This window comes from Carassius carassius, chromosome 13 (assembly GCF_963082965.1).
Source record: "Carassius carassius chromosome 13, fCarCar2.1, whole genome shotgun sequence".
NCBI classification, from domain to species: Eukaryota; Metazoa; Chordata; class Actinopteri; order Cypriniformes; family Cyprinidae; genus Carassius; species Carassius carassius.
The window spans coordinates 33077598-33102578 of NC_081767.1; the positions used below are offsets into that span (position 1 = coordinate 33077598).

The following is a 24981-nucleotide window of genomic DNA, read 5'->3' on the forward strand; positions in this document are numbered from 1 at the left end:
CGTCACCACGTCGGTGACGTCATGCCCTTCCATTGGACTGATTACACACGATATTCAGAGTCGCGTACGCTGAACGCGTTCCCCAAAGCGCTTTCGACGCAGCTCGAGTTCCTGAAGAGGAACACACAAATATGATATTTAGTTTAAACAATTAAGTGCAAAGAATTGGTGTGCTTCATTCGTTTTGGAAATATATAAATGCAAAATCTTTTCTTTTATGTTTCTTTTCATTTTTCATCAAATGTGGCATGCTCTTCACAGTTTTGGTTTTGTGAGATTCACCCTGTTAGTCTTAACAGGGGCAAATTGAAAACACTGTGTGGGCTTCACATGTATGCTATAATTAGTGAAATTAATATCAGCATGAGATGTTTTTTTTTTTATACCACAATATTATGATTTTTCTGAACACCAGCTTACCGATGCATCTGTGCTTTTAGGAGTGTTTTGTTATCAGTGGAGTTCTTGAACTACAGAGCATGTAGTTCAATCTGATTTAGAAATATGATTACATGTCTTCTTTTAGGACATTGACTTATAGTTTGTGTTTGTTATGCACGTAAAATATTCACAGTGATTTTGCTGGGGATAATGATTGTTTTCCAAAAAGTCCCAATATGGTATTTTTCATGTGTTTCATTAAAAATATGTGTAGGTACACTGTAAAAAAAAAAACGTAGATTCTACGGTAAAACGCTGGCAGCTGGGGTTGCCAGAATTCCACCGTAAAGTTACGGGTAAAACATTTTTTTCTTTTACGGTTGGCAGCCATTGTCATTGTTGTTTCTACGGTTAAATCTGGTGCTTGAGTCAATGATTTACTGTAAAATAAAAAGTATTAACTTTAGGAAAAAACATTTTTATAAACAACGGTTTTATACCTTAAAAAATACAGTTACATTGTTGTAGGTTTAACGGTTTTACTTTATATTTACAGTTTAATACCATAATTTAACTGATATAATATTAATATACGAACTTATTGAAGCACTGAATTCTGTTTTGTACCTTTGTATTACACTGGTAACCACCAAAAGCAGGTGGTGATGAGAAAGTCATGTGGTGAAACAAAGCCCATCACAAGCAGCTTTTAAATAATAAGATACATAGAAGGTGCACGGTGTCATTCACACAAGCACTAAACACCATCATGGTGAGACTCATTAAACTGAAATATGCAATAAACATTAATTTAACAACATTTTATGTAACATACAAACCTAATAAACATAACAGATGAGAAAAAATTAAGAAGAAACATAGTTATTTCAAAGAAAAAACATCAAATTCAAACAAAATTTGAAATGCAACGCAGAGAATTCTGGGAACGTAAGTTTACGGTTTTTCCCTGTAAAGTTTACAGGAAATTACCGTTAACCAGTAAACAGGTTTGTACTGTAGCATTTTCACAGTTTTTTACCGTTAAAATCACAGTCATTTTTTACAGTGTACATATTGCTATGCATTTTTATTTTGTAAAGTGTGGAAAATATGCTTTGAACCATTATATTATAATATTATAATATTGCTTATAAAATAATATATTTTAACTCTATTTGACTGTGTATTAAAGCATATAGACATAAATCTACTTAGCTAAAACAAAACAAACAAAAAACGCTTCTTGAAGTAAAATAAACATTAATTGAAATAAAATTAAATCTAAAAACTTAGATTTTTTTCATTTATTTTTACTTGATTTACTAAAATACATAAAATAAATGTGAAATAAAAATGAATGAAAACAATGTAAACATAATATAAAAAAAGAAACTAATAAAAATGACATAAACATACAACAAACCTAACCAACTAAACTTAAAAAATTCAAATGAAAATACAAAATACAACAAAAAAAATACAAATTATATATATATATATATATATATATATATATATATATATATATTCCCAAAGTTGCAGTGTTTTTCTTGGTAGTTACTTTAATGAGCACAGGTTATCCTTAAAACTGCAGTAATATAGATTTTTGTTTTTTTAACCACATTTATTCAGAGCTGTAATGTGCATTTCGAGTGCAGTGATCACTGCGAATGCTCATTTTTCTTCTAAGACCTTCAATGATTAGAGAAAAACATTGATTGTGTGTGCATCCTCGTACCTTCTTGCTGTAAATTCTCTCTTTTTCACAGAAACTGCATGTGCTCAGAAAGACCCTGCAAGCATTGATCTATCCCATCTCCTCCACCACACCCCATAATTTCGAGGTGTGGACGGCCACGGCACCCACCTACTGTCACGAGTGTGAGGGTCTGCTGTGGGGCATCGCCCGACAGGGCATGCGCTGCACCGAATGCGGGGTCAAATGTCATGAGAAATGCCAGGACCTCCTGAACGCAGACTGTCTCCAACGTGAGTCCAAATTTAACCTTTTATACCTGATCTCAGTGCTGATTAAATAAGCTTGATGAAGAAGGTCAAAGCCATCTTTAGAAAGTGTAGTTGGTATTTTAATCACCATTAGAAGTCAAGGATCACCATTACTTTTGCATTAAAATGTGTGTTAAAGCTAAAAGTCAGTCCCACTAAGATTTAACTTTTTTTTTTTCATTTGGCTGTAATTTTACAAGATTTTGTGGAAAATTTGTGGTTATTTTTATAATAAGTTTTTAAAATAAGTTCATCAGGGTAAGTTCATTATTCAAATTGACTTTTTTTCCCCACTTGAAAAAAAGCTAATTGCAACTTTTTGTTTCATAATTCTATTTTATTTTTCTTGCAATTCTCAGTTTAAATCTTACAATTCTGACCTTATTCCCGTAAAAATAAAAATATCTGAATTATTAACAATTAATTAACTTTAAAATTTTATTCCATGAAAATTTGTAATTTGTACACTCAAATTCAGAGAAAAAAAGTTTTGAGGCATAAATCTGAGATATAAATTTGAGAATTGCCAACAAAAATTTTCAAATTGTATGGAAAAAAGTTGCATTTACTTTTGTTCGTTTTTATTCTATGGCGAAAACAGGCTTCCATTCAAAATTCTTAGAAAATACTGCAGAAAGTAAATAATCAAATGTAAAATTAAACACTTTGCTATGATAAATTATATACTGATCCTTATTACATCTACTAAAGTAATTCAGTCAGGAGAGAATTTCTCTTTGTCTTTTGTTGTTTGATTAACATTAAGGACACAGATTATTCACCAGACTAACATAAATATCTTAGTAACACTGCAGTTTTTTTATACCATTGCAGTTATTGGTGAATTATGCATGAAGTATGCAAAAAAGTGACAATTTGGTGATTTTGTGTCGTGTTCCACAATCACTCAATCGTGAACAGCTGCAATGACTAAAAGAAACTCCACAGCTACGCTTTTGCATTGTAACAGTGAGTTTTGCATGGGTGAACACTCATTTTTCTTCACAAAATGTAAGTCTGCTTTATCACGCTGCAAGCCCATAAGCAGTGTTCATCATTTTGAAATGCCTTTGTCTGTCTGTCACATGGCATGGCAGCTCTTAGCTCTGATGATTTGCTTTCGGCAGCTGTTTGTTTTATTGTTTCTTTGTTCTGCCATTTAAACAGTTCATCACAAACAGAATAACCATTTTCACTTAGGTAAGACTCAAGTGTGCAGCGCAGTTCTCTCAGACGAGCGCTAATGTCAGGCTGTGGTTGAGATATATGTGAAGGAGATCCCTAGTAAACCTCACAGACGTGGAGAGAGAGATTTATTAAACGAGCCATCAAAACCCATCGTATTTAGTGTGTTTAAATATGGGTTTGGTTTGGCTTCTCCACTGACCTCCACTGTTTTCAGGTCACATTTAGAGCGAGACACTAGTAAACTGTCTCTCTCAGTCATGCTGTTTTATTCCTCACATCCAGCACCTCTTAAACACTCTTATAAAGCTTTTGCAAGGTATTTATGATGCTTCTCTGAATGAATGATTCATTTTAATAGAGTGCCGAGAGATATATTTTTCAAACAGCAGTGAGTCATCTGTACTCCATGAAGTCATCTAGAGATGTGCAACACTACATACACTTCAAAATCAAATAGACTAAGTGGCTATTATATCTTAAAGGGACTTTGTAGAGCGACACCGGTGGCCAATGTTGTACGTATCGTGTCAGTTCAGAAATAAAATGCTCGGTGAGTGATGCTAAAAAGTTATTCCTCTATTGCAAAATAACACCGCACCTTACACTAAACCTAAAAACAATTATGTTAACAAAAGCAAGATTATGTGAGATAAAAATGCATTTGCTGTAGCAACCATGCCATTTTATCTTGCTTCTTCAAGCCTTTGAACTTTTTTATCATGTTTTCTGAGACTCGAGAGCTCCACGTCGTCAGTGCAGGGCTATACCGGGTGCACTACTGAGCAAGTTTACTACGCAAGAAAAGCCATACATATGGAGCTAGTTATGTGATGCAAACATCAAAATTTAATAGTTTACAAATCATGCACTATGCTAAAAGTCTTTTACAGCTCATATCAGCACTGATAATGTGAGAACTCATGTAAATCATTCTACAGGTGCTGTAGAGAAGAGCTCGAAACATGGAGCTGAAGACAAAACCCAAAACATCATCATGGCCATGAAGGAACGGATGAAAATCAGGGAGAAGAACCGGCCCGAGGTGTTTGAGGTAATCCAGGAGATGTTTCAGCTCTCGAAGGAAGATTTCAACACTCACCTGAAGACAGCCAAACTGGCTGTGCTGGAGGGGACGTCCAAGTGGTCTGCCAAAATTACCATCACAGGTGAGTAATGAATGAATCTCATTATAAAATTATATTAAAGGGGTCATATGATATGATTTAAATTTGTCCTTTCTCTTTGGAGTGTAACAAGCTGTTGGTGCATAAAGAAGATCTGTAAAGTTGCAAAAACTAAAGTCAAGAATTATTCTTTATAATTTAAGTGAACCACGCCCCCCTAAAATGGCTCTTACTAACACGCCCCTACATGTCTACATGATGTGGGAAGATTTGCATAACGTCGCCCAAATGTTCACGCAAAGAAAGAAGACGTAACTTTAACTTTAACGTGAGTTTTGAGCAGTGTAGAGTAGTGCTTGTTGTTTGGCGTTTCTCTAATCATAAATGCAGACATGGTTTATGTTTACGCAGTGCGATACGCGATGCAATGCTTAAAAAGACAATATAAGTCATTATAATCAGTAATTATTTCTTAATATAGTAATTTTTTTAGCAATGTATTTGTGACCCTTTTAGTATTTTAATTATCAATTATACAATTATTATTGGTAAATTACTATATGATATTATTTTATTTAATATACAATTTGTAAAATCAATAAAATATATATGAAATATTTCTCTTTTAATTTTTTGAAAATTTTTATTGTATTTTATATTAACTGTATTTATTAATTTATTCATCATATCCATTCATGTATTTATACTTTATATTCATATAATAAATTGTATGTAACATGAAATAGAAGATATATATATATATATATATATATATATATATATATATAATTTTTGTTTTATTTATTTAATATGATTATTTTACAATTATTGTTATATTATAATTATATTTAATGTAGCATTTCATACAGATTTTATAAAAATTCTTATTTATTTGTTTGTATGTTTATTTATTGTTATTATTATTATTATTATTGTTGTAGTTTTTAAGTTGTTGGTGTTCTTGACAAGTTTCATGAGGTTCACTCTTAATGTCTGTCTGTGCGTCCATGTGTCTGTGACTGGAACAGACCCTACAGTGAGAAAATACTGCTCATTTTAGTTTGGGAAATGTGCCGAGAGTTTTGCTTGTTTTCTGACAGCTCAAACCGTTAGACGACAGCAACCATCTGCTGTGGACTGAAGCGTAGGCCGTCGCAGCCTTTTCTCTGAGTCATAAAGAACAGTTTCTGTCCATCTGCAGATGTACGTCCTTGCATTGCTTTGTTTCACTCGTATTTTGTCTCCCAGAAGCCGCTGTATTCGTTCAGCTGTCTGCCAGGTAAAGTTGGATCCTGTGTGTGTCCGTATCAGTGATGCTCCTTCACCTGACTTTGAGGGTCAAAAGAGGCTGTGAATTATTGCCAAGCTTGCAACGCTGCCAGAGTGTCAATAGAACACAGAGAGAAAAACAGCTCTCTGCTTAAAGGTCCCCTGAAGTGCCTTGAAACAAGCAGCGTTGTTCTAACTGGTGAAGTTATTTAAACTGAAACAGGAAGAGAGGGCGGGACATATTTAGCAGCCACTCCCCCTTTTTAAAATAGCCAATATCATTTTTATTATGTCTGCTCAGGCCAGAGATGTTGAGCTCGGTAAAGCCGCATTTGACAGCCACAGTTTAATAGATTGCCCCCTAGATATGAAACTCTTAGTAAACAAAATAGTGGTCATAATCATGCCGAAGCTGTGTAGTTGTAAAAGTTTTTGGTAAATGCCGACTCGCGCATATGATCCGCTCCGTGCGATCGCGCTCTTGACCAAAGCCAAAGTCTGGATGTGAGCTGCTGCGGTTCTCGTGAAACAACATGAAACTAGACCTCATTTGCACCATTTGAAAGCATATTTACACTGTCTGAATCATTTCCTATCACCTACATTGTGAACAAGTGACTGATCTCGGCCAGCGTTTCAGCGTCTATAGTTATAGTGCCAGGGGGGGGGGGGGGGAATTGATTAGAAGATGTAGTATGATTATATCTTATGCTTATGCTTATATCTTCTAAATGCAAATTTTTTCACTGATTTGGAGCACACTTCCTTATAGATCATTCTTAAAATGAATATCATGCTTAATACATTTTTCTTGAGAAGCATTTAAGACTTAAGACTGAAGCAATCGAGACTTATTTTCAGAGAATCTGCTTGAATTATATTTCATTCATAACATTAAACAATACATATATTCATCTCTTGAATAGATTTATTTTTCTTACCCATTGGCGAATATGTTTTTTTTTTTTTATTCAAATCGATCCAAAAATTTTGACACAACGTTAAAAAAATATACTGTACAAGGCAATTGCAAATTTACATTTCACAATTATTATTTTTTTCTCACAATTGCAAATATATTTGGATGTTATATCTCACAATTCTGAGAATTGCAAGATTTAAAATTGTAATTCCGAGGAAAATTCTGAATTGAATATAAACCTTTAAAAAATGCTTTAAACTTTCTCTTAATTGTAAGTTTACATCTTGCAGTTCCGTGTTTTTTTTATTTTTATTTTTATTTTTATGTAAAGGTAATTGTGGTAGTTTACATCTTCTAATTCAGATTTTTTTTTTGCTTCGAAATGTGAAATGAAAAGAAACAAGCTTCAATAGATCATGCTTAATTGGCCAATGGGGTTTAAAAAATTTTTTTTTGCTTCCTCCAATATGTGTATCATGTTTGAAGGATGATTTGAAGAACAAATACTCGTTAAGATGTTTTTTTTTTTTTTTTTGCTCTACAGAGATAGATTATTGTCCCTTGAGCTTAAAAGCAATATGAGTGTCACTGTGAGACATGCTGACGTGACATGAATTTGTGAACAAGCCTGTGGAAACGCACACAAACACTCAGAGACATCATCCTTCTTTTATTCTAGCTAAACTATATTACCCTCTTCAACCAGTCCGGTGACATTGCACCAATCTCTGTCTGTCTCCAAGCCCAAGGATATATGTTCCCTGAATAATTTAGCACCCTGCTCGTTCATAATTAATGAGGCGAGAGCTTCCTGTGAACTACTATTGGCTCTATGACGGATGGCATCCCCATTGACTGAGTTCAGTGCCACAGTCAGGCTACACACTGCTTTTATGTTGTTGTATTATTGCACATTCATCTGTTTTGAATTGATGTTTTAGTTATTAAAGGTGCTGTGTACAAACACATACACACTGGACACAACTGATGTTAAAGGATGGATTGTGGTCCTACACTGAAAAAAAGTCTAGAAACTATTTTTACTTAGAAATTTATAGTAAATTTAAGTAGATGAAAATAAACAAGTAACAGTGAACTTTTAAATCATGCTCCAATAGTATGTGTTTTTCCAATAGTGTTGTATTTACAACATTGAAAAATCCTTGTATAGATTGTACCAGACCCGTGTTTTGAATTATTATTATTTTGAATTAGTTTTTATTGTATATTTTGGGCTTTCTTTTCTTTATACATATATATATGTATATATGTATATATATATATGTATATATGTATGTGTGTGTGTATGTATGTATATATATATATATATATATATATATATATATATATATGTATATATACAGTATATGTATGTATGTATATGTTCATGTGTATGTATATATATATGTGTATGTATATATATATATATGTGTGTACTTGAATTAAATTTATTATTTTTTTTATTCTTGAATTAAATGTAATGTATTTATTTCTTAAGCTTGAATAAATTTACTGTGCTTTGTGTTTAATATAAGAAAATACTACCAAACTTTGGTGTATTTAATTCAAAATGTATGTATTATTGATTCTGATTTGATTTGATGTCTCATTTGTGTAATAATTCCCAAATAATGAGAAATGACATCGCAAACATAAGAAATAAAGTAGTAGGAATGGAAACACTATGTGTTTAATAGACTGCCTACAAAACCAACATCAGCATAATGCATTTAGAAGCCTCATTTAGTGTAGTTAGTTTATCTTTTCCTAAGTTACTTCTCATTGTTCTGAAAGTCACTGGTACCAATGGACAGCAGTTTCACATTGTGCACTGCTTTGTTTTCACCACGGGTTTCCAAACTCACGGACCCTTGCAGTCATAATCTATCCTTCTTTGTGTACTAAAACCAGTGTCTAGATGTCCAATTCTTTGGACAATAGCATTATATCTCCAATGCATATGTTGTTTTGCTTGCTTCATGGATGCACAATTCACAGTTCACAATTCATTCATTGTTTTTTCTTCTGTATTTTCTTCTGTAGTTGTATGTGCTCAAGGTTTGCAAGCCAAAGACAAGACAGGCTCCAGTGACCCCTACGTCACAGTACAAGTGGGAAAGACCAAACGCAGGACAAAAACAGTTTTTGGCAATCTCAACCCAGTCTGGGATGAGAAGTTCTTCTTGTGAGTATCACAGAAAGCAGATGTGTTTTCTGTTTATTTACCTTCTGTGTTGCAATGTTATCATTGTGTTGATGGTAAGAGATCCACGTTGCTCTAGAGATGCAGATTCTATTTCACAACATTTCTGCCACTCAATCACAAACAAATTGTCAAATTAATGAAATTTCATTAATTTGACATTTTCTGTAAAGCCCCTCCATTGTGAGTATGAATTTTGGTCTGTTTTGAAAAGAGTTCTGGTCGTAAATGAGGAGTAATGGAAATCAATTATATTGCTGTTGGCTTTGTCATGCTCTCATGGGACCATTTCTTTTCATATTCCTAATAGTATATCCTGAAGCTTTTGCAGTCATAGGTGTTGAATTATAGTGAGGGTGGACTCACTTTCCTGCTCCATTCATAAACCTTTGTTAGGATTGGATATTTCTGATGATGCAGAGAGCCAATAAATCAGAAGCATGAGATCTACAGCACTATTGACTGTAGGAAAATAGTACAGTACAGTCTGACAGAAGCTTTATTCCTTGTGTGGTTTTGGTGACAGACGGCTGTTCCTGATTGTTAGTTGCTCTTTTCATGAAGGTTTTGCTGAGGTCACACTGCTGTCGTTTGCAGCTTGTTGTGTGATCATAGGGAGAGCAAATGCCTTTTATATTCCAATTCAGTTCCTGGGTTTGAATTTATTCATATATCCATCAATGAATGGATAAATGGATATATGGATAGATAGATAGACATATAGATAGAGGGAAGGATAAATTGATTGACAGATGGCTATATGGATGGATAGATGAATGGTTGGATAGATAGTTGAATGAATGGATAGATGGATGGATGGATGGATGGATGGATAAATTGTTGAATGAATGGATAGATGGATTATATATGATGGATGGATGGATGGACGGACGGACGGATAGACGGATGGATGGATAGATAGATACTGTAGATAGTTGAATGAATGGATAAATGGATGGATAGATGGATGGATGGATAAATTGTTGAATGAATGGATCGATGGATTATATATGATGGATGGATGGATGGATGGATGGACGGATGGATGGATAGATAGATACTGTAGATAATTGAATGAATGGATGGATATATGATGGATGGATAGAGAGATGGATAGATATATGGATGGATAGATCGATTTTTTCTGTTTTTCACAAAAAAAGTTGTATATATAAAAATATATATACCAAATTCAGAGCCTATTTTTGGATCAAATACTGTACACAACTACTGCTTTGCTTTACACCCTTAAATAAAAGGATCTTGTTCATTTTGATTATTTTGGGATGCGTCCTGCTCTGTATTTTTTCATTATTTATGGATAAATAACTAAAGCAGTTTTATATCAGTAGTACAGTCTTTCTGGCCAGCCTTCGTTCACACCATGAGCAAACAGAACAAATGCGGTGAACCAAGTGAAACAAAGTAACTCCAATCTTTCAGCCTGTTATTACATACGAGAGGACCCCGCTGGTGTCTTGAGTATTAAATCGCTGAATCCCATCGGCAGATATAAGCGCTGCAGCGGTTTGCTGGTGTATTGAACTTTAGATGTGTTGTTGCTGTGAGGGAGGATTGCCGGATTATTAGAGACAGTCATTAGAGCTACAGCACATCTTATACGACCCCTAATCCTCATCGCCCACTTTCATTTTCCATTTCAATCCGAATTTACGATCTTAATCCTGAGAGAAATGCCAGCGTCTGCCTGTGGAGGAGGGTTTATAATCTTTAATGGATTGTTCTATATGCTAAAGGACACACAGATTTCTCTCATATATGCTTGCATATGTTTGTACACAGTGGATATATAGGGCATATTCTAGAGTAGATGTTATATTTATTGTGTTTATGCTTTAGGTGACACAAAATCTTCTGGGTAGTTGCCAGAGCAATGATATGCAGTGTGTAAAATGTTCCAAGGGGCTCAAAGTTTTTATTTTATTTCATTTTATTTTAATATAAAATCTCTCGATCAAAACATAGGCGAAGCAGAAACAAGCAAGAGAGCAGATGCATGTGTAAAATAATGCGATCATCAAACATTAAACAGCATATAAATCAAAACTGCCTAACGTTACTGAATGAGATATCGAGTCAGGAAGTGCTTTAGGACCGTGAAGCTTTGGATGTGTTGATGGAAGCGATCTACTCCATCTACGTATGTTTTTATAATTAATCTGAATTCGATCCGCACATAGTCTTTGACAAAACTTGATTTTTCTTTGCTTGTTGTTCAAAATTTTGCTTTTTATGAAACTTGCCCATATTCAAGTATATATATAAAAAAATTATAATAATGCACGAAGCTAAATGAATTAAATAGCAACATTTTTATTTAAAATATAGTTTTTTGTTAAAAAGTGAAAATAATAAAAAATGCTGGTGGCTGGCAAAAAAGAAAAAAAAAAGTTAAATTGGTTTGATGCTACTATTTTCTGTCTTGCTTTTTCTCTATCCATTTCTCCTACTTTCGCTTTCTAAACAGCTTCAGTGCTCATTTTTCATCTCTTCTTCTCATCTTCTACTTGGCTCCTGTGGGATTTTTAATGATTGGTGCAGAAAGCAGTGAGGGAGGGAAGGGTGAACACAGGGTTGGCAGACCAAACCCTTTACAAGGGTTTCCTATAGAAACGTCGACATAAACTTTCCCATAATGCTTAAAGGCTATGTCCTCAAGCTCCCCAGGACTGTCAGAATTTGACACATCAGGCTATGATTCACTAGGCTTGCGCTAGCCACACATGTAGCCTGTGGAATCAGTGCATAACTTCCTCTTTAAGCGCATGAGATCAGTGGAGGAAGTAAAGCGTGCATTACTCAGAGAACATCACTCTCTCAGCAGCCATCAAGAGCCATTAACACTGTCAAACTCTACATAAGAGCGGTTTGGGTGAAATGACCCCTAATGGATCCCACCCAACAACACTCAGAATCAGCATGATGCTCACTAAGACAAGACTCACTATTACTGCTGCTCATAATCAGCCTTAGCGATATGAACAAATACATAACCAGATCGAAAGCACCACTACTTTAGTATTAAGTTGCTAAATGAAAAAATAAGAATCTATATTTATTTATTCAAATAGAAAGAGGACACACTAAGGTTTGCTTTTGGTATTCCTAATACAGTCTTAATACAGTCCAAGATCAAATTTACACTGGTAAAATGGCAAAATAGGGCAACCAGACCTGAAGAAAAGCCACTCAGTGCACGAATAAATGATATGTATGTATGTGTGTGTGCATATATATATATAAGCTTTAATAAATGGCATAAATTGGCATATTTATATATATATATTTATATATATATATTTAGAAATGAATAAATGAAATAAATGATTATATATATATATATATATATATATATATATATATATACATACATACATACATACATACATACAGCCATGGTTTAGGAAATGAGAAAAGGAAGGGCAAAAAACCTGGGGCTGAAGCTTATAGAGCAGAAACAGAGTGATTTTGAGAAAGACACACACACATCTACAGTGAATATTAAAGAAGAGATGCTGTTGTACAGTGTGTGTGTGTGTGTGTGTGTGTGTAGTTGACCTCACCCTGTTATAATATGAGAAATGAGAAATGTGACAGGTAATTACATCCAGTCTGTGACTTACTTGAGCAGTAATGTAAGAGGCCGGGCTATATTGTGAATACAGTTGCACCTAAAGGCCGCTGTTAGACACAAGAAGCAGCGACGAGCCTGCAGCCCCTTCAGCTGTGACTGGATTCTCAGTAAAACAGTCTCAGGTGTCTTATTACTGTTAGAACACACTCTCCTTCTACTATTGGTCGAGCAAATGCATAGTTCCGCCCCAAACCCAAGCCATTGGTTGATTCAGTGGTGCAGGATCCGCCTGTTGGAATGCTGAATCAAAAAGAGCAATCTTTGGAAATAGTCTGAGGAATCTGGCAAAAATACCAAGTTACTTTGGAGCTCTGGAGTTAATACTTTTCAAAATTAAATAATTAATTATTGGGAAGTATTATGATTTTTTTTTTTACCTGAAAAAAGTGACAGCTTTGGCTAGGTAACTTAGCTTTTTTTTAATCTAATAAATGGCATATATATATATATATATATTACTACTAAATAATATAATAATTTACTAACTACTAACTACTAAATAATATAATAATTTATTTTCATTTTATTTATATTTATTCTGCAAATGCAGTATGTGAAAGAGAGCATGTGTGGGAAATCACTCTGTGGCTTTCAGTCTGTGCCTTTCCTCATCTAAAGCTCATGATAAATATCTGAGTCTGTATGGTGATGAGAGACTCCAGGATCACTGGATTTGGAAGGATTTATGCAGGATTATGGGGAAATGTATATTATGAGATGAGCTCTTAGTACCTCTCACCTGTTTAAACTTTTTCAAAGAGAGAAAAGCATTAGAGAGATAATGGAAGCGCTGTTAATTTGTTTTCTCAGGTGGATAGTAAGTCATAATAGCAGGTTAAACCCATCAAACGATCTCCACAGTAGGTGTTTTTATAACATCTGATGAAGAGCTGCTATAAATCTCCCCGATCTTGACAGAAAGCTTCTGTTGTGGTGTATTTTCTCTTCTCACCTCACTTTTTAGTGTGCGGCATGTCGTGAAACATGATGGCAGATGGAAGTCGATCTGTGGTGTGGATTCAGTTCTCATTAGTGGCTCGCCCACTCAAAAGTAGCATCGCCTGGCTAGTCTCATTAGCATATTAGCACACTTTCTGGATTAGCTTTAAACTAAAACTTTCTAGTGCTTTCAAGCTTACTTCAAAGAAACGCAGAAACTGGGCTAATTTCTTTCATTTAAACAATAATACGTTTATGATTTAGTTGCTGACTGTTAATGCAAACTGTGCAGCGTTGCTATATTTGAGGATTTGCCCATTTCCAAGGCTTTATTAATACTTAAAATGTCACTTCACTGAATATATTACTCAATTTTTACGTGCACAGATTGAATCCATTTTAGTTTAATTGGTGGTCAGTCGTTTTTGTGAAGAGACGTCTGTTCCACAGCGATTTGGTCTTTGACCCAAAGCAGAACGGTTTAAATATGACAATTGCTGAAGATGGAAAACTTGGACTCAAGTGTGAGTACATAAACTTGTTTTTAACAAATATAAGAACTATAAATCAGTGATTTTAAGTGAGGTTTCAGGATATTATTTTCAGATGCACTTTTGCGTTACTAGTCAAGACAATGAGAAAATATGCAACATTTTGGCATTTTCGTTGATTTCCCTTAGTCAATTTCAAAAGCCAAAAGAAAAAGAGGCAGAAACAGAGAGAAGAGGAAAGAAAAGAAAAGAAAAGAAAGAAAGAAACCCATATTAAAAGCTTTTACTTTTACTCATTCCTTGAACCATTTATCTTTAACTTTCACTGCATGTTCAAATGTTTGGAGTCAGATTTTTTATGTTTTAGAAATAACTTTCCTCTGCTCACCAAGGCTGTATTTATTTATTTTAAAATACAGTAAAAACAGTAAAATTGTGAAATATTATTACAATTTAAAATAACCATTTTCTATGTTAGTATAAAATAAAATAAAATAAATTATTGTAATCAAAGCTGTATTTTCAGCATCATTACTCCAGTCTTCAGTGTCAAATGATCCTCAGAAATTGTTCTAATTTGCTGATTAGCTGCTAAAGAAACATTTCTGATTGTTGTCAACATCTACTGAAATAGATAAAAATAAAATCTACTTTTGATCAATTTAATGCATCCTTGCTGATTAAAAGTATTGATTTATAAAAAATAAAATAAATAAAGTTAGTGTCAGACCTGATCTTTCCAAATAAAGCGCTGTTGTCCAGGTTTGTCTGGCTCTCACAGTGATCATTTTTCACTCAAACCGTTCCTGTAATATGATGATCTTTATATTTCCTCCTTAGGACGGTGTCAGTCAGTGTGATTTGATGTGATGTGTTTCGGGGCTGTGCTGTGAGGTTGTGGTGTGTTTCTGCATCTGTGAGCGACTGTCTGCAGGCGTAACGTCTGTCTGTGAGACCGTCTCTCTCTCTATTCACTCCTTCACCGGAGAGACAGACGCAGACATGGACCACAGGAGGCTAAGTGCCCTGTTTGAAGATTCAGTGGAGCATATGACCTTTAAAAGCAGTTCGGCAAGCAGATCGCCACTCTTGTGCTCTCAGCTCATGTGTGTGTGTGTGTGTGTAATTTCTTGGCTATACTTTAGGGACAAAACTGTCCGTTGACATCAGCTAAATAACAAAAGACTTTTCTTTGGGGACGTCCTCAAAGGTAAACTGACTCTTAAGTACAGTCAGTAGTGTTTTGTCATGAGAAAGAAAAACCACAAATGAAATCAAATGAAGTTTTTTAAGTCTCCTGGTTCTCAGTTTCTGAAAGAAAAAGAAAAAAGTTTCAGATGAAATCTCAACATTGTCTCTATCTGTGCTCAGATTTCCTAAAATATTAAATGTGCTTCATGCAGTCAAAGGTCGGAGATTAAACTTTTCTCATTTAATGATCTAAACTGCTATCCATCTTCATTTTATACACTGCAACATATAATTTTCTTCCTCTGTATTTTTGTCTTATGATATATTCATGCTTTTCTGTCCAGGTAATATTTTTCCTCACAATTAAAAGACAATAAATGAATTATAATGTATAGAGGAAATTGAGACTATTTTATGATTTTTAGATTATTTTAAATTGTGACTTTTTAATTACAATTATTCACACCCCCTCTTTTCTTGTCACTGTAATGCGGAGAAAACTTTAAAATATCCATATAATAACTCAAAAATATAAATAAATTGATAATGTATATAGAAAACTCTCAATCTTCATTTTTTACACTTCCAAAAATTAATCACTGTCTTGTTTTCCTCTGCAAATATATTTAGAAAAATTACTTATTTTCTGATTTTCTGATTTTAACAAATCGATGCCAGTGCGCTCAGAAGAATAAACTTAATTTAAAGCTAAAACAAGCTTTAATTTTTCAAGAAATGCATTCAAGACTTTGAAGTTATTTTGCATGTCCAGTAAATGTATCTTTGTTTAAGACCGGAACAATATTTGTACCGGAAAAATATACTAGTGTAGCTCTATACTCTTACATGAAATTACTTAAATTATTTTGAAACATATGATGTCATGACTTATTGATCATCTTATTTTTTCACATTGTATAAGGAATTATAGGACAAAGATATTTGTGTAACGCTGCTTTTTCTCTCTCTCTGTCTCTCTCTCTTTCTCTCTCTGTCTCTCTCTCTGTCTCTCTCTCTGTCTCTCTCTCTCTCTCTCTCTCTCTCTCTGTCTCTCTTTATCTCTCTCTCTCTCTCTGTCTCTCTCTCTCTCTCTCTGTCTCTCTCTCTCTCTCTCTCTCTCTCTCTCTCTCTGTCTCTCTCTCTCTCTCTCTGTCTCTCTCTATCTCTCTCTCTCTCTCTCTCTCTCTCTCTCTCTCTCTCTCTGTCTCTCTCTCTCTCTCTGTCTCTATCTCTCTCTCTCTCTCTCTCTCTCTCTCTCTCTCTCTCTATCTCTCTCTCTCTCTCTCTCTATCTCTCTCTCTATCTCTCTCTCTCTCTCTCTCTCTCTCTCTCTCTCTCTATCTCTCTCTCTCTCTCTCTCTCTCTCTCTCTCTCTCTCTCTGTCTGTGTCTGTCAGTGAGTGTCATAATGCTACAGACCGTATAAAGGTCCGCGTGTGGGATGAAGACGATGACATAAAGTCCAGAGTGAAGCAGCACTTTAAGAAGGAATCGGATGATTTCTTGGGTCAGACCATCATCGAGGTGCGGATGCTGAGCGGGGAGATGGACGTCTGGTATAATCTTGGTATGTTATGTGCCAAAAAAGTCACCATGTCATTCCAAACCTTTATGACATTTTTTTCGCCTTAAGATGAACTGAGATAATCATGCTGTTCTGATAATCATGCTGTTCTGATAATCATGCTGTTCTGTTAAGGTCATATTTTATCCACAAATAAACAAAAATTGAATAAATGAATAAAATTATACAATTATTCACACTGTTTTCTCATTACTGCAATGCGAAGAAAACTTAATATGCATATAATATATATATATATATATATATATATATAATGTATATATATATAATGTATATATATATAAATATATTTATACACATAGTATTTTTTGTTATTTGTATTGAAGTATTTTAATAAAAAAAAATAGCATCTAGACAGGTTAATATTCATTACGCTTTTTTTTACTATATCGTATCGGTAGTACAGTATGTGAGTATGTTTTGGCTTGTTTTTTTAAATCATTTTTATTTATTTATTTTTATGGTTTGTTTACTTTTTTGTCTTTGTTAATTTTACTTCTTAATCATCTGATTTGGTGATTTTTTTTATTTTTTTATTTTTTATGTCAAAGCACTGAATAGCCATTATTAATTAAATGTGCTACAGTATTATATAATATAATTGTTCATGCAAAGATGTCTCATAATAGGATTCAGTGTAAACTAATCTTTTGATTTGGGGGTGAAATGAGACTCTCTTTGCATTCCTTTGTGATATTCACCAATAGAGCCTCCAAAAAATACAAAGAAGCACCATATTTCTGTGCTCATGACTGAAATTTGACATTTTGACATTGTCCAGCTGTCTGGCTGTAAACAGATGTGATTTAGTGCAGGTGAGGAGGAACATCCTACACTTCCAGCGCTGCCCAATATCTCTTTTTATTTCCATTTCTTCTGGTCTTTTCTATCTTCTGTTCACATGCTCGTGTTCATTCTCCCTGCAGAGAAGCGGACGGATAAGTCGATGGTTTCGGGGGCCATCAGGCTGAAGATCAGCGTTGAGATGAAGGGAGAAGAGAAGGTGGCTCCTCCTCACGGGCAGTACACATGTTTACACGAGGTACATCAAATACACTGCAGACACTGCCTTCCTAATCACAGTTTTGTCTTGCTTTAAATATATAAACATCAACAAATCTCACTTAAATGCACTTTATATGTATATGCTGTTTGTTTGATGTATGTTTTTTCTTATGCAGTGACCTGTATATTGCTTGGAAGGTGACCTTGGGTGTCCTGAAAGGCGCCATGAAATAACATGCATTATTATTATTATTATTATCATTATTATTATTATTATTATTAATAAATATTGTTAGTCTTTTGCTTGCAACAATAGAAAATGAAAAATAAATATTTATATAATTTATTTGAAGAACGTTTAGATACTTTTACTGTAACTTCACCGTTTATTTTACTTTAAAATAAGACCAAATGTAATAAAAAAAAAGATATTTGAGATATGTTGTAATTGAAATGCATATAAGGAATATATTAAGTGCCTCAAAATGCCTAATTTTTATATTTAATAAAAGTGATATTTAGATTTAGTCATGCCATTACATATGTTATTGGATTAATTATTATATTATATTTAATCAAATATATTGTATATCCAGAAAAGTGATAATTAGACATTGTCATGTCATTACATATATTATATTACTGGGTTAATGCATATTATATTTTATATTAGATTAGATTATATTCAATAAAATGTATTTTATATTTAATGAAAGTGATATTTATATAAAGTCATGTCATTGCATATATATTATATTACTGGATCTTGGTGCCACATTAACAACAATATAGTTCATTTCTGTGAAATCTCAATGTGGCCGCCACATCGGAAAGCTAAGGATCTGCCAAATCTCAACACTCATTTGTGTTGCATTATGAGTTGTGTTTCAGAATCCATCGACGTGTGAAATCAATCATGTGTGGCTGGAAGGGTTTGTGTTGAAGTGTTTGTGTTAGTCTGGCTCACATATCGCTGGTTCTGTACCGTGGTGTTGTGGCATGTTTGTCGGTGTGATGACAGTAGGTTGGCACCTCGAAATGTTGACCTTTCCAGGCTGGCTGTGCTGTTGATGTTCCTCAACATCCATTCCATATCAGTGCTGTTACAGTTCATGCAATTGAAATGCCCTGCACTCTTCCTGGCCCCTGAACGGCTGGCTTCCTGCTTCTGTTGATTTCTGTGCAGAATCTCTTCCACTACCTGACGGAGTTGAAGAACAACGGAGTCGTGAAGATCCCAGAGGTTAAAGGTGACGATGCCTGGAAGGTTTACTTCGACGACGTGTCGCAGGAGATCGTAGATGAGTTTGCCATGCGCTTCGGTGTGGAGTCCATCTACCAGGCAATGACGTGAGTTTCTGATGTTTCATCTGCTTTTTAATAGAGATTGTGAGTCAGTCATTGAACAGAAAGCAGTCGATGGCTCACATACACCCTGCGTTTGCTTATTTAACATCCTGCTGCTGTTAAAAGACGAGTCCTGGCGTTTTTCACCATTGAGGCTAAATGTGCTTCAGCAGGAATTTATGAAACCTTATTTCGTGTCTACAAGTCTGTCGATGACTTGTCATACATGCACATGATGGTTTCATAAATCACACTGTTTACTAAAAACCTTCAGCTTCCCAATGAAAACCTCTCAGCCTCAGCACACACTCTCTCTTTCTCTCTGTTGGTCGTTTGCACCTTTAATTAATTCGGGCCCCTGCTTTAAGCATCTGCATCTGGAGTTTATGTCCCCTCTCTCTCCGTCTCACGCACTCTTTTTTTTCTCGCTCTCATTCTCATTTCTATCAGGTGATCTTTCTATCTTTAGTGAAGTATTGCATTGCTGTGTAAGAAACAAGAAAATCATGCATTAAAACGCTGCAGCCTTTGTCATAATTGTGTGCAGGTATAATACCATTCATTGTTTGGGGTTAGTAAGATGTTTATTTGATCAAAAATACAGTAAAAACAGTGAAATATTACAATTGAAACAACAGTGTTTTTATTTGAATAAATAGTAAACAGTAATTTATTCCTGTGATCAAATCTGTATTTTAAGCATCATTCCTCCAGTCTTCAGCGTCACATGATCTTCAGAAATCACAATAATATGATGATTTGCATTTCTGATTGTTATTAATGTTGAAAACAGCTGCTTCACATTTTTGTGTAAACTGAGATACATTTTATTGTTCAGGATTCTTTGATGAAGAGAAAGTTCAAAAGAACAGCATTTGTTTGAAATAGAAATCTTTTGTAACGCTATGAACATCTTTACTGTACATTTTTATCAATTGAATGTATCTTTGCTTTAAAAAAATACAAATAAATAAAATAAAATTGATTATTTATTTACCTCTCATGTCAGGTCATGTGACGTCACAAAAAGGAAAGATTTGAGCAGAAAATAAAATCTGATGTCTTTGGCTGTTGTAAGTAGCCTTAAAGTGTTTCAGCTTTGACTGTTATTCCCCTCGTGTTTCAGCAGAGCCTCTAAACGTGGACTGCTCAGGTTTAGATGATTGTAATGCATAAATTAGCTCTAACTTGACACTGAAATTTCATATTGCATGCAAACAATATACCTGCTTTGCACACTTTAAACAGACTTTAAAGCAAGGGCCAGAATTTACTTTTTTCGGCACTGCTGCCAACTGTGGATGAATTGAAATAAATTGCTGGTCATAAAAATGCATTATTTATGCATTATTCTTTCACTGAAAATATATTTCCAGTGCCCAACACTATGAGGTCATTTAGACGAGATCCTTTAGCTGTTGTTCACGTCTTAATGTCATTGCATCATATGCAAGATGAGGTCGTGTTTGGTCATTATGTGAAAATGCACCTGGCATGTGAGAACGCTTGATTTTCTTCCTTGTGGTTTTGTTTTGTTGGCTTAATGTAAGGAATATTGCACATGTGCATTCTGGAAAAACGAACTTTCGAAGGGTAAAAAAAAAACTTTAGGCATCCTACAGTTTCCACTGTACATCATGACAGAATTTCTTTAGTAGACAGTATTTATTTACAGATTAGCTTTTTAACAGTTCCGTGTAATATTGCAGTTTCTAAGAAAGTTTCTGGCTAACTGGCAAAAACATTTTGGCACTTAGTGAGATCCTGAATATTTCTTGTTGTTCCAGAGAAATACCAGGGTTCATCTTTGACTCATAAAGCATCTGTTGATAGGTTTTTCTGTTTTAGGATAATGGATATTGATTAATTGAATAAATGATAATCTTCCAGTAATGAGCGTACTGACCCTCTGAATCAGACTTATTTATACACTCTATACGGAAATCACACAGATCCATACAGATCAAGTGTTCTGCTGTGATTATGTATGAGAAATTGCAATGAACCTACTAAAGTTGATGCATATGTTTTTTGCATATGCATGTGATCACATCTTTAAATCTGCTGGATGATGTGTGGAAATGATCTTCCATCCTGAAGCTTCAAGTGGATGCTCACGTTTGTACCCATGACCCTTCCTCAGCCCTGTAATCATAAACAAAGTCATGTGACCCATCCCTAATGTTATTAGAGATGCAGCCCATATTTTGTACCCTTCAGCATTTTTTATTGCTGAAGGGGGAATAATGATTTCAGGGTAAAATCAGCAGCATGATGGTTCACAGGTTTACAGAACGATTCACAAATGATCTCCAGCCTGTTAAGAGCTTGAAGATTAAAGATGAGTCTTAGTTTCCTTTAAGAAAATCCTTTTATTTTATTTTATTTTATTTTTTATTAATATATATATATATATATATATATATATATATATATATACAGTACAAACCAAAAGTTTGAAAACATTACTATTTTTAATGTTTTTGAAAGAAGTTTCTTCTGCTCATCAAGCCTGCATTTATTTGATCAAAAATACAGAAAAAAAATGTAATATTGTTATATATTATTACAATTTAAAATAATTGTTTTTAAATTTATTATACTTTAAATTATCATTTATTTCTGTGATGCAAAGCTGAATTTTTAGGATCATTATCACATGATCCTTTAGAAATCATTCTAATATGATGATTCATTATCAAAGTTGGAAACAGTTCTGCTGCTTAATATTTTTTCAGAACATGTGATACTTTTTTAGGATACTTTGATGAATAAAAAGTAAAAAAAAAAAAAAAAAGAATGTTTTTAAAATATAAATATTTTGTAATAACAATATACACTACTGGTCAGTAATTTGGGGTCAGTAATTTTTTTTTCTTTCTTTTTTTTTTAAATAAAATCAATACTTTTATTCAGCAAGAATGTGTTAAATTGATAAAAAGTGATAGTAATGAAAATATATTATTAGAATTTTTTTTTTTTTAATAAATGCAGTTATTTTTAACCTTTTATTGATCAAATATATGAGACAGCAGAACTGTTTCCAACACTCATAATAAATCAGAATATTAGAATGATTTCTAAATGATCATGTGATAGACTGATGTTACATGTGACACTGAAGGCTGGAGGAATGATGCTGAAAATTCAGCTTTGCATCACAGGAATAAATTATTTTTTTAAAGTATATTCAAATAGAAAACTATTATTTTAAGTTGTAATAATATTTCACTGTTTTTTTCTGTATTTTTGATCAAATAAATGCAGGCTTGATGAGCAGAAGAAACTTCTTTCAAAAACATTAAGAATAGTAATGTTTCCAAACTTTTGGTCTGTACTGTATATATATGATATATCATTTTTTACAGTAAGCTGTATTATTTATTCATTTTATAAATAATAAATACATAATAATAAAGTACATAATTTATGCAAGTATAATTTATTGCAACAGAACTCTGTCTTTAGGAATGTGAAACATAGAAATTCTGATTTACTCTTAATGATTTTGGTGCCTTAACCATTATATTATTATATTATTTTACATACTGAAAACAGTGATCTCTAGAGTTACTTATTACCAGATGATATCACAGATATTTACGCTGCGTGGGAATTTAACCCTGTTTTGGAGGGAGGTGCACAGAGTTAAAGAGGACAGCAGCAAGACAAGGATTTTAAAAATGAGGAAAGACCGAATGGTTATAGGCTGAATGGAAAGCAAGCTGTTACCAGGCAACAGCAAGTCAACACCCTCCATCAGATATCATTTGTCCTGATTTAGCCATCAGCATCTTTCAGTCATGTCTGAAACAAGAGGGAATATGGAAAGAAGAATGGATAACTCTTCACCTTTACTTGGAGGCACAATAACTCTTGTGAGTCTTGATGGCCTGTTTGGCTCAGAGGTCACACTATCAGAACTATTGAGGTCCAAATCAATGTCTGCAGGTACTAATGTACAGTCTCACTTCATTACGGCCTACAGCTTCTGCTCACAGACTTTCTAGTTCCAATTAGTAGAAAAATCCAAGGAAAGAGGAAGAGGAGGATGTCAAAGTGTGGTTTCAGTCTGTGGGTTTAAGTGGGCGTGGCTTTGATAAGGTTTATTTTTAAGTGGGCGTGGCTTTGATAAGAATGTTTGTTTTTTAAGTGGGCGTGGCTTTGATAATAAGGTTTATTTTTAAGTGGGCGTGGCTTTGATAAGTGTTTGTTTTTTAAGTGGGCGTGGCTTTGATAAGAAGGTTTGTTTAAGTGGGTGTGACTATGAACTGTGGGTTTGTTTAAGTGGGCGTGGCTTCAAATAGTGTGTTTGCTTACATTGGTGGAGCTTACATAATCGCACCAGAACACTTGATCTGTATGGATCACTAGTGCTGCATGATTTCTGTATAGAGTGTGTACAGCTAACCTTTGAGGTCAGTTCTCCTGATTCAGTGGGTCAGTACTGAAAGCTCATTGCTGGAGGTTGGTTTAAGTGGGCGTGGCTTCTGTCAGTGGCTTGGTTTTTAAGTTGGTGTGGCTTCAAGCTGTGGTTTGCTTAAGTGGGTGTGGCCTCAAACTGTGGGCAGTCTTTAGTGTGTGTGGCTTAAAACCATGGGTTGATTTAAGTGGGTGTGACTAGTTAGTGGGTTGATTTAAGTGGGCATGGCTTCAATCAGTGGGATGGTTTAACAGGGTGTGGCTTCAATCAGTTGGTTGTTTAAGTAGGTGTGGCTTCAATCATTGGGATTTATAGTGATAAATATTTGATAAAAATGATGGGTAAAATTTGATAGCCTGAATGCACTGTAAGTCGCTTTGGATAAAAGTGTCTGCTAAATGCATACATTTAATTTAATGTTTAAATTTAGTTTCATTTTTAATTTAATTTTAAATTTATAGTGGTGTGTCACCAATAAACAATGCCGTTTTAGTAATATTGTAATATTTTATATCATCTTTAATTTTAATTTTATCTTAAGTTGTTTTTTATGTACTTCTATCATTTTGCATTTATTTTTACCAAATATTTTCTATAGCTTTAATTTATTTTAGTTTTAGTAATCACAGTACTTCAGCTTATTTCAGCTGGCTGCTTTGTTTTTTAATTCAAGTTTTTTCAAATAATATATTTTTATCAATATATTTCTGCTTTTTAGATTTTTTTCTTTAGTATATATCTTGAACAAATGGTTTTGTGGTCTGTGTGCTGCTTAACATCCAGTTGTATCATTTGTCATTAGAGTCATTTGACAGTAATTCATTCTAGAATTTGTGTTTGTTTGCTACTTTATTTAGCCATTGTAAATTATTTATATTCATAACAAGAGGAGAAAGAGAAAAATGTGTTTATATGGATCATTTGTTTGTGTAATGTTAAAAAAATATGTCAAATAGCACTGTATTATATGTAAGTGTGAGTGTGCAGTATACAAGTGAGATGCTGTATTTAACTGAGTGTGTGTGTGTGTGTGTGTGTGTGTAAGCCCTGCAGGCCTGCTGCTATTTTTAGTCGATGTGTCTTTTCTTTCTTCTCCTATCTCTCTTTTCTCTTCTATCTTTCTTTAATGAATCTTCTCTAACAGTGGCTGTCATTACAGGCCAATTTCCTGCACTGCCCTGCAGCCCGAAACACGACAGATCTGTGTTGCGCTGTCTGTGAATTTTGACAATATAAGATGGATCGGGCAGCT

The 24981-nt window shown here is 34.0% G+C and overlaps 1 protein-coding gene across 3 annotated transcripts in view; it reads left to right on the forward strand.

Annotated features, from left to right (window-relative positions):
• The window catches only part of LOC132156385 (protein unc-13 homolog C-like), a 153006-nt gene that overhangs the window by 32280 nt on the left and 95745 nt on the right, over nt 1–24981 (forward strand). For all 3 annotated transcript variants that reach the window (XM_059565376.1, XM_059565374.1, XM_059565375.1), the window contains 6 exons: nt 2151–2370; nt 4515–4742; nt 8935–9076; nt 16767–16936; nt 17881–17996; nt 19146–19309. In XM_059565376.1, the coding sequence (XP_059421359.1) occupies nt 2151–2370; nt 4515–4742; nt 8935–9076; nt 16767–16936; nt 17881–17996; nt 19146–19309 (1040 nt within the window). The remainder of the gene's footprint in view (nt 1–2150; nt 2371–4514; nt 4743–8934; nt 9077–16766; nt 16937–17880; nt 17997–19145; nt 19310–24981) is intronic.